Source organism: Dendrobates tinctorius, unplaced genomic scaffold (genome assembly GCF_039654945.1).
Source record: "Dendrobates tinctorius isolate UK_male_01 unplaced genomic scaffold, ASM3965494v1 ptg000028l, whole genome shotgun sequence".
Taxonomy (NCBI): Eukaryota; Metazoa; Chordata; class Amphibia; order Anura; family Dendrobatidae; genus Dendrobates; species Dendrobates tinctorius.
The window spans coordinates 76401519-76414483 of record NW_027361696.1 but is presented as its reverse complement, the minus strand read 5'-3'; the positions used below and the strand labels follow the sequence as shown (position 1 = coordinate 76414483).

Here is a 12965-nt window from a genome sequence, read left to right as displayed (position 1 = left end):
CATTATGAAATCTGAAGATTACCAAAGGATTTGGGGTGGCTCAGCGTCAGAAAGTGGAGTATGCGTTGTAGGTTATGGGTCTTCCAGCAAGACAATGACCCCAAACATACCTCAAGAAGCCCCCAGAAATGGATAGAAACAAAGAGCTGGAGAGTCCTGATGTGGCCGGAAATGAGTCCGGATCTAAATCCCATTAAACAGCTGTGGAGGGAGAGATCTTAAAATTGCTGTTGGGAGAACACGCCTTCAAATGACAGATCTGGCGCAGTTTACAAAAGAAGAGTCCTCCAAAATTCCAACTGAGAGGTGCAAGAAGCTTGTTGGTGTTTATAGGAAGTGATTGATTGCAGTTATTTATTCAAAAGGGTGTGCAACCAAATAGTAAGTTGAGAGTGTCAACAACTTTGTCTGGCCAATTTTTGGGGTTTTGTGTGAAATTATGTTTAACTGCTTTTTTCCCTCTGTTTTTCTGTGTTGTTCCAATACACACAAAGGAAATAAACATGTATATAACAAAACATGTGTAATTGCAGTAATTAATTTTCTGCAAGAAATACTTCATTTTCTGGATCAATTGCAAGGGTGCCAACACTTTCGGCCATGGCAGTATATCAAGAAATGATCCTCATAGATGAGTAATTTCTCATGCTTGTGCATAGGAAGAACAAATAATCGGTTACTAGATGCACATCTTACATTATTATGTGTTAATAGATGTATAGGTCACCAAGCAGCTGTGTGACTACTGCCAGGAGGTGCAGACATGACCTTTAACTTCTGTAGTGTTAAGTTTTCGAGTAACCATGAACTGTTATCCAAAGACAGTTAAAGGTTAAATAGACTGTAATATTTCTGTCTAGGTTAAGGGAAAAGCTCTACAGCTGATAAGCGATAGATAGATAGATAGATAGATAGACTGGCTGACTCATCTGCTTCTTGTGGACTCATCATTCTTTCTCAAAATTCTCAATCTCAGCCTTGAGTGTATACAGGTTTTCCTATTTCTGAGATAAGATATGATAGTTGGTGCTCATAAGGTTCTATGGAGAATTATAACTGTCTTTTAAGGAGAACTTGCAGCAGAATGTCTATGTCTGCCTCTAGCTCCTCCCATCTCCTCTCCTATAGAACTTTATGAGCACCAACTGTTATTTCTCATCTCAGTTAAGAGAAAAGTCTGTCTTCACTGTATACAGATTTTGCAGCTAAATTAACAGTGAAATATGAGGACTGGAGGAGAAGGAAGCAGATTTCTCTGATAAGATATGTTACAAAGTTGCTTATTTTCACGTGTACTAAAGATTTAGGAAATAAAAATTAAAATGACGGTTACTTTTCAAAGTTGCAGCATTGTTTCTGTACCTTTCCCCAGTTCTGTGCCTCAACACACTCCTCACTATGGTCTGCAGAACATCCTATTGACCTGGATCTTGCACTGGAGTTTAGTTCCTTTATTTTAGTTTCGACAGTCTTCCAGCAGTGGGTCTTACAACCAGAACCCAATATTTGAAGCACCATACCCTTTAGGCAAATGTGCCCACAAGATACGGTGCGGTTGACCACGTTTGGGGACATTTTATTTTACTTCAATGCATGTATTTGGCACTATTAATCATTTTGGTTTCAATTAAAACTTTGCACCATCTGGCTTCTTTAACCAATTCTTTGTTTTCTTTGCGCCTTCATATTCGATGTGGTCTGTGATCATAAATCAGCTCAACAAAAGACAGATAAAAGAGTTAGAAACTCTCCCATCGGACTGTAAAGCCCTGTCACACACAGCGATCTCACCAGCGAGATCGCTGTGTGTGACAGATATCAGCGACCGCCCCCCCTGCCGGGTATCGCTGATCGTGCTGGAATGCCCTGGACTTTTTTTTGGATCATTGGTCTCCCGCTGGCCAGCATGCATCGCTGCGTGTGGCAGCAATCAGCGAGCTCCCAGCTCGTATCCAAGGTAAACAGCGGGTTTCTAAACGCCGCACGGTGCTTAGAAACCCTCTGTGTACCTTAGTTACCAGTGCGCTGATGCAGAAAGCTGGTAACCAAGGTAAACAGCGGGTTTCTAAGTGCCATGCAGCGCTTAGAAACCCGCTGTTTACCTTGGTTACCAGCTCCCTGCACCAGTGCACTGGTAACTAAGGTACACAGCGACGCGAGCGCTCGTCGTCGCTGGTGAAGCTGCCTGTTTGGCAGCTCACTAGCGATCATGTAGCGACACACCAGCGATCCTGACAAGTTCATATCGTTGTCGGGATTGCTGGCGAGTCACTATGTGTGACGGGGCCTTAAGGATGAATTCACTGACAGATTCTCAATTAACTTCTTCTGCAGTCAGCAATAGATAATACTACATAAGGCAAACGGGGCATTAAACTGCCATAAAACCCAATTACAAAAATAATTTTTGGACAAAAATACATGCAATTAAGGAAAAAAAAATTATCCCCAACCAGTAGCTAGATGAGAAGGAAAATGATTACTTTCTGAATGTACTGTATATACAACTTGCATAAAGTTAAACATCTAACCAATGAGTATTATAGTCACAGATTTAATCCAGAGGTATTGTATTGTAAGTACCCGACTTTACAACTCTCTTGTCTTTACAGCGTACATAATAAGTAAAGCACATTTAGAAAATGTAGCACTTGGGAGATAATCTTCAATAATATCCATCTGTAATGACGAAACACAACTGGGAATCTTGAGTCTTCTGTGTATGACTGATATTTGATATGTTGCCACAATAACAGCTAAGCGGATCTATTCCAGCTGCACTATAATAACTGGCTACATCCATTAGTGTTCTATATAAAGGACACTCGACCATTGCATAGCGCTGTTAAATGTATCCACGGAGTGTGTGATCTGACATCTAACATGAAAGCAAAGCAAAAATAATTAGCTACAATTATTAAGACTGGTATAAATTTTAATCCTTTGGGATAAAAAGAGGCAAATTTATAAAGAAAACTTCGCAAATATCTGAAATACGTAACCTAAGGCAGCTACAAAATGGAAAATGCTTCCAAATATTTCTAACATCTTGTATTTTTCAGCTTAAAGGAGTTGTTTGGGACTTTGATATTGATAGCCTTAACTTAAGGCTCCTGCAGACGACCATATTTTTGGTCCAAGTGGTTTATGACAAAACATCGGATCGCACTCGGACAAATATTATTCAATGGGTCCATCCACATGTCCAATTTGCATCCAATATTCGGATCGCATTCGGCCATGCAAGTCAATGAGTCTGTGGAAAAAAACGGACTGCACCCGGATGTCATCAGAGTGCACTCCAATTTTTATTGACTGACAGATGGAGACTTTTTTCCCATCCTCGCCTCATCCAAGAAAATCAGAGCACACTATGCTCACATTCTGATCAAACTGATCAGTGTGATTAGCATAATCAACCTGATTCTCTTGGATGAGAGAAAATACAGTGGTGTGACCATAGCTAAGGGGAAGGTCATCAATATCTGATCGGTGAGGGTATGACATCCAGCACCCCCACCTATCAGCTTTTCCCAATGTCGGGAGAGGCCGGAAGTTCTGCACAGCGCTATCTACTGAATATAGGTCAAGGCCGGGTACTGCACATCTATCTCCCCCACTGATATGAATAGGATGAAGAGAGGATGTGCAGTACCCAGTCACAGTCACTATGCAGTTGATGGACCAGTGCTGTATAGGTCCGCAACTAAGCACTTCTGGTTGCCACCAGGAAAAGCTGTTCGGCTTTTGCTACACCCCACCGATTAGATATCGATGACCTGTTCTAAAGCTGTAATTGTAAAAGCCCTGCTTTAATAAATATGGAGACCTCACCTCCTCCGAAATGACTACTCCCCTTTTTTTCAGATTTCAGTAAAGCATGGTGTAAACAGAGATATCTTTGCACAATTTTTTGCACATGAAAAAATTTGCAGCAATTTTGGCACAATTTATGCACAAAGAAAGTAGCTCATATCCATTTATAAATTCTACACAATGTCATCTTAAGGGGTTGTATGGGATTAGGAAGAAGGGTCTGCTCCAGAAACAGGACCTATACACATTAGACTAAAGTTGTCTGATATTAGCTTCATTTGCCAACATTCTAACGTGCACGGAGACCTCCGGACTGTCCCCAACAGATGATGTTGGGGGAGATAAGGATCCTGAATGACCGATTTTGGACTGCTGATCCTCTTTTTCTCCCTGAGATAAGACACTACCAGAGGAGTAAGTCCATTTTACAGTTCGGGAGTTCAGGGAACTTCCAAGGGACCGCTAATCCAAACCCATGACTTCTTTTTCAGGTAGATTCTGCCTGAAAAACCTATCAAAAATGTTCAGAAGGATGAACATAACCATCACTATGGAAAAACAACTTGTGGTGTGACTATCTAGATTAAAGGGATAATCATTCAAAGTTTGAAAATGGCTAATTTTTAGAACTTTGTCAAATTTCTGATATTTTTATAAATAAACACAAAGCATATCAATCTAAATTTACCATTATCATAAAGTATAATCAGTCAGGAAAAAATAATTTCAAAATCACTGGGATATGTTGAATCACCTATTTCAGAGTTATTGCCACATAAAAAGATAATGGTCAGATTTTTTTTAAAAAAATGGCCTGGTCACTAAGGAGTTAAATTTCTTTGAACTATTTTCGGTTTCTAAACACTACAAGTGGTTAAAAGAAGTGACTTGATCATTTTTTGTTTGGAAGAGATCTCAGCTTTACAAGTCAAGGCTCAGAAGACGCAGAGAGAAGGCCAGACTTTTTTGGATCATTTTGTTATCGTTTTTGCTTGAAGAAATGTTTGGGTTTTCATCAATATTCAATAGAGTCTAAGAACCCCACTGGGAAAAAAAACTTTACAAATACCATAGCAAAAAACCTCCAAAAAATGAAGGCTGAAAAAAAACTTTATTAAAATGCTCTGGAAAGACAAAAAAAAAACAATACAAAAAGCGATTCAATAAAAAATAAAACTCCAGAGTTTTCGAAAGTGTTTTCTGCTTGGAAAACTCATTGAGTGTAAAGACATTGTTTGCACATAGCTACAAAAAATCTTAAAAAAACCTCTGTTGAAAAACTCCATTTTATTTCTATGCAAAATCCACTTTTCTGTTCATATGAGGATTTTATTTTTTAGCTTTTCTTTTCCTATAAAGATTTGAAAAAAAATGCCTGTTGGAAAAGAAGAAAGCGCATGTCTCATCTTTAAAAAAGATCCTGAAAGAAACCACTCTAAACAAGGCACTGTCCAATCAAAAAACTGTAAAGAACTCTTCAAAAAAAAAATAATTTTTCCAAAACTATTTCAAATCTTTTCAAAATTCCTTGCGGAAATGAAAAACTCATCCAAAAACACCCCCAAAAAGGAGTTTCCTAAAGTTTTTTCTGCTTGAAAAACTTGTGATTTTTTACAAAAAAAATCCATAAACACACACTACTTGTATATCCTACCATAATACCCGGAGCTAATTGCATAGTCCAGTTCTAGTGATAGATGGAAGTGAGTTCAGGATAGATTTCTCTTGTATCAGTAATTCCATTTAGTATAATTGTACACTACAGGATATTTCTGTCCTCAGCTAGTTAGTCCGGTGTGAAGTCATATAACGGCTATTACTTACATGATGGCATATATCTGTCCAGCTTCTGAGGGCCGAGTAATAAATACCCCGTATTTCATGATTACAACACATTCTCGGTGTACGTGCTTAATGAGCATTACTGCCCATTGGCATTCAATAACATGTTAATGTTGAGTGCATTAACACATATCAATAACCGTATCGAACATAAATAGTATTTCTGGCAGATAACTGATGCTCTTCTGAAGACTCACATAATAAATCCTAGTTCAGACCTTAAAATTCACATGGGATTTCACTTACACCCAATATCCATATTTCTCCCTCTTCTTCTGCTATGATAAGAGGGATACCTGAAGATGAGAGGGTACTGTTTGATGGGATCCTCATACTTTAGATCTTTTTTGCTCTCCCATTAACATGGAGGTTACACTTTGGTTACAATTACAGGCGTGGACTGGCCAGCAGCAGAACAGGAGAATCCTCCGGTGGGCCACCATCGTCTTATATGAGCAGTATTTGGCACAATATACTTGAATCATTATGTACAAACAGAGGCGACATCTTAATCATTTAACAATCTACCCAGTTCCTTGTTATATAATGTTGTGAATGAGGATAAAGTCACATGTGCATGTAGCTGAAAAATGGAACCCTGGAGATCGTTACTGGTGGAATCTTGGCACCCAAGTCTGACACTGGTTACAAAAAATAAATATCCCTGGTTCTCCAGGGTCAAAATTTGAAAACTATTTTTCTTAAAGCATAAAGTTTTGGTTTTTTTTAATTCTAGGCAAGGTCCATCTTACCATGAATCTTGCTTAAAATCTGTTCACGTGCATATTAAAAAAAATCAGTCAGTAAGATCAAGTCTTTGAAAGCTAAATCCATGAACAACTTTCTATCTTTTATCCGTTTCTACAGTGTTTTAGTTCATGTTGCACCCCCACCGTTAAGACATTGATGATCCATCAATATAAAAGTACCCGACAACCACTTTAATCAATAGTAATGTCCAGGGTGTCCCTTTAATCGATATCTAAAATGCTTACAGAAACCCATACAATAATTATGCCCAGAAACCCATAATGGATAGTAATGCACAGGGTACTCCTTAGTGACTGACAATTCATTATTGTGTTGGGTTGGGCAATATGTACCTGCAAATTATGGCATCTCAATATCTAGAATGTATAGTCAATCATTTATGTAGTGCTCGGGCTTCATTACAGACTCTGTCACTCAATGCTGATGGCCAACTGACAGCATTATTGTCAATCATCAATGTGACGAGTCAAGCATGTAGATAACAGTATCCAACGTCCTTCCAGGAGAATGTCTTTCTTCTTTGTGCCATAATTATGGCAACCGGAGAACCCTCAGATATGTTCTGGGACAATTGTCGTTACAAAATGGGTAGTTATCCTGATCATGTGATGGAAAGAATTTACTAAATATTATCTAATGTTGATGTTATGTGATCATTGAGCAGATCATTAACATTTACACTATACCCCATCTTTCGACACATATATTAGTATAGCATCCTATTTATATCATATGTGCAATTTACATGTCTACCCTTTTCTACATTCTATCTTTGCAGATTGGAAATTCCAGTCTTACAAATGGGTTTTCCGTTTAGTTTTATAGAGGACCTTTCACTGCAAACAAACGTTGGGGTCATTGGAACCAAAAGGTTGAAATATTAGTTTCATCTATGATGACAGTCATGAATATTGACTAGAAGATCGGAAAAAAAATTAATGGCCTTCGGCTTGCTCTCAAGCCATGGCGACTTGATGAATGAGCGATCAGTAGGAAGATTGATCTAATGTAAGCCTAGAGAGGTTCACCAGGGTCTTCTCCACCATTATCTTGATAGCATCAAGGTAGGCAGCCTTTCTCTTTGCCTTGTTCCGTCTATTCTTCTGACCCTGATGTCCTTCTCCAGTGATTGCTCTCTTCGTATGATGTGTCTAAAGTAGGCAAGTCGTAGCTTGGTGATTCTTGCTTCGAATGATATGTCTGGCTTGATTTGCTCCAAAATAGATTTGTTTTTTCTTCTTCCCATCCATGGCATTGATAATATTCTCCAGCACCACATTTCGAAGATGTCAATTCTTCTCTTTTTTATCTTTATCATCCAGTTTCACATCCATATGTTACCACAGAAAAGACCAGACTATGTATGAGTTGTGTCACATTATGAGGTTGTTCAGGGTACAAAAAAAAAAATAATTACTTGAAAAAAGGTGCTTCATCTGTACATAGGTTTTTTAACGATACTGTAGGTCATCTCCATTCCTTGTCCCAGACACAATCTATGGACTCATGTGGTGCTGTTTATGATTCCAGCTATTTTTGCTAACCCTGGATACCCACTTTGGACAATTCTTACCAACTCTATGGGTATGTCCTCTAAAACTCCTAGAAAACAGGGACACCTTCAGGACTTCCAGATGACTTGGCAAATCTTTTTGTTATCTCTTGAAACCTTCTGAAACCTGGCAAGTCTGTGTCATGGTTTGGACAGGGTTCTTGCCCTGCACTCGCAGGGTTCAGTGTATGTGGCCTCTTTCTGGATCTGGGAGGGGTATTTATACTCACTCTTTACTAGGGTTCTCTGTCAGCTATAATTTTAACCTTGGCTTAGTTTAAGTGACCCCTCTGCGTTTGTGCCTTGTGCAGCGTGCATGCTTCTGTGTTTGATATCTTGGCTTCTGACCCAGTCTGTCTGCGTTGTGCGCTTGCCTGCCGTTTATGTACCATCTTTTGCCTGTTCTGGTTTACTGATCTATTGCTATGTCCTGACTAACCGTTCTATCTAATCCTTTGGTACTGTCATGCTATCTCGTGCTTTGACCCCAGCCTGATCTGGTTTATGTCTCTGTCTTTGCCCCTGGGTAACTTTGTCTCGTAGTTACCATCTCCTAGTTCTCCTGAGCTTAGGCCCCACCCCCTGGTAGTCACATAGTTCAGGTTCTGTTAGTACACAGCCTCTGGGATGTGCTCCTCTCCCTAGGGACCTCAGTAAGCCCCTGCAGCAGCGCGGGTTTCTCAGGGTCCAGACACTGGCTGGATGTCAGTTCTGGATATCCTGACACTATGACTTGATAGAGCTAGATAGAGCTGATGTTTTTAAAGGGGTGAAAATACTGGTTGTATATTGTGTCTCCTGACATTCTGCAGAAGAAAAGTTCACCAAGATGACTCTGTATAAGACATGCCTTAGTTGCTGCATGTTGGAGAGGTGATAAGAAACCCATCTGCTTTGGCCACTGTTCAGATCCCCAGCAATCCTGAAAATTGGACTCTTGTTGCGAAGCACTTCAATTAGAAAGGACACTGCAGACCCACTTTTTTAGGATTAATAGAAGTACTAACAGTTGGTTACCCAACGATTAACAAGTAATCACCTATTTTGTAGACCGGTGAAAACTTGCTAACTTGGTAAAAACCCTTTAGTGACCTCAACATTCTGACATATCAATACTGAGGTCATTCAAATAATTCAGAATGTTTGAGAAATCTGTCAAAAATCCTTACAGTCATAAAGTTCTTAAAGTAAGTGGTAATATATCAGATATTCTGTCCTGAGTCCTGAGAACGGCTTCCTACCTCAAGGCATTAGTGGTTCTTCTTTTGATTAGCTGGCCAGGCAGAACATCACATGAGCATCAAGCCGCAACAAGGAGGTCACATCAGGCCAACAAATCAAAGGAAGAACTGTGAATTCCAGCAAGTAAGAGGCTGTGCTCCTGAACCCCTCCTGGGACATGTCCAATGGAATAAGATGGACAAATCAACTTGCACCAACTCTAGTAGGCACTTTTTAACTAGACAATGGTGCAAAAAGTGCCTCCAATCTGGTATTAGAAAGCATGGATCTCTAGATAGTCCAAATGTCTTAATATATTTGGTTCATTTCTCCCAGATGAACTTTACCCATATAGAGGTCACAGATTACTGACGTGGCAGATGAAACAAATCTTGTGAATCAATTTGCACTAACTCCATCTAATAATTAATATTTATCACCTATCCATAAAATAGATGATAATTGGTAGATTTTTGATGATCTGACCTTTCAGACCCCCATTACTACAACTTCCCATCAAGTCCTGCAAACATACTGATGGGGACTGAGATTAACGTTTCTTTATCACGAGTCACCTGTCACATAGCCATCTCTATTGCTCTGACCATTACATCATTAGTAATGCTGTCAGATGTCCAGCAATCCTAGCTCCTAGGAGATGTTGAGTCTAACATTACAGCCACATGTGAACTAGGGTCTGCTCCAGAGAGTAGACAACCCGTTGCTAATAATACAATACATTGCAGCAAGCAGTGAATTATGTGGCACCTTTAGGTCTTCGAATACCGTAACACACTGTGCACACTGCTACTACGTGCCATGTTACATGTAAAAAAAAAGACAGAATGTTTGATCACATTGGAACTTGGAGACCAGTTCTGGAAAAACATCACATCAGACCAAAATGCCAGACGTGGCAATGGCTACATGAACGGTTTCAATTTCTGGTGCTTAGCACCTGTCAATCATACGCAGATATTAATACTCTATGAACGTTTGATGTCGGATTATATATTAAACACAACTGTCGTTAGCGTCCCAGAAACTCATTGATACATGCTTTTTGTAGACAAATTGTGCCCAATCTGAAGTTTTTGAAACTTTACAGACTCTGGACTGATCATTGATAAAAGTTTAAAAAAAGTTTAACTTTTTTTTTAAATGATAAAACTATAAGGCGTGTAGGAAATCAGAGACGCCACTAAATCTCCTGCAAACTGATACATTTCACATGATGTACAAAGGATTTACAATGGAGAACCTGAAAAAAGTCAAGCGTCCTGTTCCTAACCTTTATTGGTTTTATTATTTTTTTATATACTTTTTTTTTAATATTATTTCTTGAAGAATTGATTTCTCAGGTTTGCAATTCCTGTGACTCAGGAGGCAATCTTAGAAATTTTAGAATTTGTTTTTGCTGAAAAAAAAAAAAAGGGATTTGAGCTACAGTATACAAATTCTTAAATAAGTGCTGGATAATATAGCAACATTTTTCAAACCTTTCATAAATAACCTTTCCTTTTTTTAATAACTAATCAATAATCTGAGTGATATGCAATGGTGAAGATTTATCAACGTTGCATGAATTTAACAGAGAGCCAAGTTTGTGCAAATTGTGGCAAATTTATCTTAATCACATGATGTCCATACAGTGATAGGAATAAACTGTGGCACTCACCCACCAACTTTATAAAATGGTTCTTTATTCATATGCTGGGCAGAAGATACAGAGAAAGTTACGACGGTCATTTCACACTAATTTGCAAGAACCTACTTGAAGCGCTAGTTAGAAAAGGCAACGTTCTCTGTATCTTCTGCCCGGCATATGAATAAAGGACCGTTTTAAAGTTGATGGGTGAGTGCCACAGCTTATTCCTACCATCGTATGAATTTATTGAACATTTTTTTCAATTTGAGCACCAACAATTGTCTTAAAAAAGCTACCTGACCCTTTTTTTTATAGATGCTCTGAGAAAATGGTAAGATGTGTCATCCAGTTTGGTGCATACCACACACTCCACCTTCTTGGCATGATTTGGGACAGAATTCTGGAGTAAGTATAGCATATATATATATATATATATATATTGCTTTTTTTCCCCCATAGATTGTAAACTAATAAAACCCTATAGGGATTGGCAGTATTTTATATATATACTGTATGTGTATATATACGAGTGTATGTGTATATATTCTCATAATGCCATATATTGCCATGCATGCTAATTTACAAATTAACTCATAGACATATTTCTGTTTATAAATAAACAAATATAAAGATACATATTTACATTTTCATTAATTACTTATTCTAATAATGATATATATATATATATGTATATATATATATATATATATGTATATATATAAATATAAAAATTTTAATTATATAATGTATGGCATTATTGGAATAAGTAATCAATGAAAAAGTAAATATGTATCTTTATATTTGTTTATTTATAAACAGAAATATGTCAATGAGTTAATTTGTAAATGGAAAGTATCAAAATGTATCCAGGTTATATGCCATTTGTAGAAAATTTATACAGTCCTTCTCATCTATCATCTATAAAGCCTTTTAATAAGGCAAAATATAAAAAAAATTCCTGAGCACAAATGGACATCACATCATCTACTCTATTAAAGCCTATTAATAAAGCAAAATAGGAAAAGACATACTGCGCACAAATGGACATCACATCATCTAATCTATTACATTTCTATAAACCCTATTAAATCCAGCTGTAAAACACTGATCCAGAAAATAATCTGTAATATCCAGATGTGTTGAAGCACAGGGTTGCCAACTTTTTAATTTTTTTCTGGACAGCTTATCAAAAAAATCAAGGACTTATAATATTTTTTACAGACACATTATGGCTATCAGTGATCCATGTCTCCAGCACATAAGTCTGATATGAAGCTTCATTCATTCTAAACTGTAAAATTAAGATAATTAAAGTCAGATTAATCTGCATAGGTTTCTTCAGCTTCAAAAAAATCATTTTTTAATGGACTGTGCAAAAAAGTGCCCTATTTTTCCAGACTGTCATGGAATTTCTGAACGGCTGACAACACTGTGGAGCAATCCTACAAAAGATAAAGCCCTATCTACTAAATTGCATATTGCCTGTCTTCCACTTCGCAGTAAATGAAAATGTTAGGATGCTTTCTGGGGCAGATATTTCTTTACAGCATCCTGAAATGTAATTCTTCCGCTCCTCCAGTGAGACATCAATGCATGCAGATGAGACTGTCCTACCAGGTTTCGCTGGTTCAGGCATGGTTGGGTCGTGCTCTTCTTGGGTCCAGGCACAAAACTCCCTCTTGAGGCTTCTCCTTGTCTCTTTAAAGACAGTGCCTGCTCTTCTCTGAGACCTTGATAAATGTCACCTGACCCCTGAAACTACTTGCCAAATTCCTAAGTCGTTCCATAAACTTCCCTAAAACTTGATTGGATGGTGGGGAATGATATCCTAGCCTTAATAGTATCAAGCAGCAGAAGGGACTGGATGTGACCCTGTTGGTGAAAAGACTCACTATAAGATAGAGGGGATCAGCTGCTGCTATAAGTACACCGAGGAAAGGGGAGTAAGGGGGGGATGCACATTTCACTGATGACCACTTTTAACTTACATCTCCAAAATAGAGATAGGTACGGTTCTCCCATCCTCTACCTAACCCACCAATCTGGAGCAACTTGTCCAGATGCAATAAATTAAAGTTGATAATAAACACTTAGAGCAACAATAGACATTCCGTT

At 38.2% G+C, this 12965-nt stretch overlaps 1 protein-coding gene across 2 annotated transcripts in view; it reads right to left on the bottom strand.

Annotated features, from left to right (window-relative positions):
• Positions 1–12620, bottom strand: part of LOC141085558 (myosin-binding protein C, fast-type-like) — a 184662-nt gene extending 172042 nt beyond the window's left edge. For both annotated transcript variants that reach the window (XM_073571011.1, XM_073571012.1), the window contains exon 1: positions 12465–12620. In XM_073571011.1, coding sequence (XP_073427112.1) covers positions 12465–12486 — 22 coding nt within the window. In that variant the 5' untranslated portion in view covers positions 12487–12620. The remainder of the gene's footprint in view (positions 1–12464) is intronic.
• Positions 12621–12965: the final 345 nt, after the last annotated feature.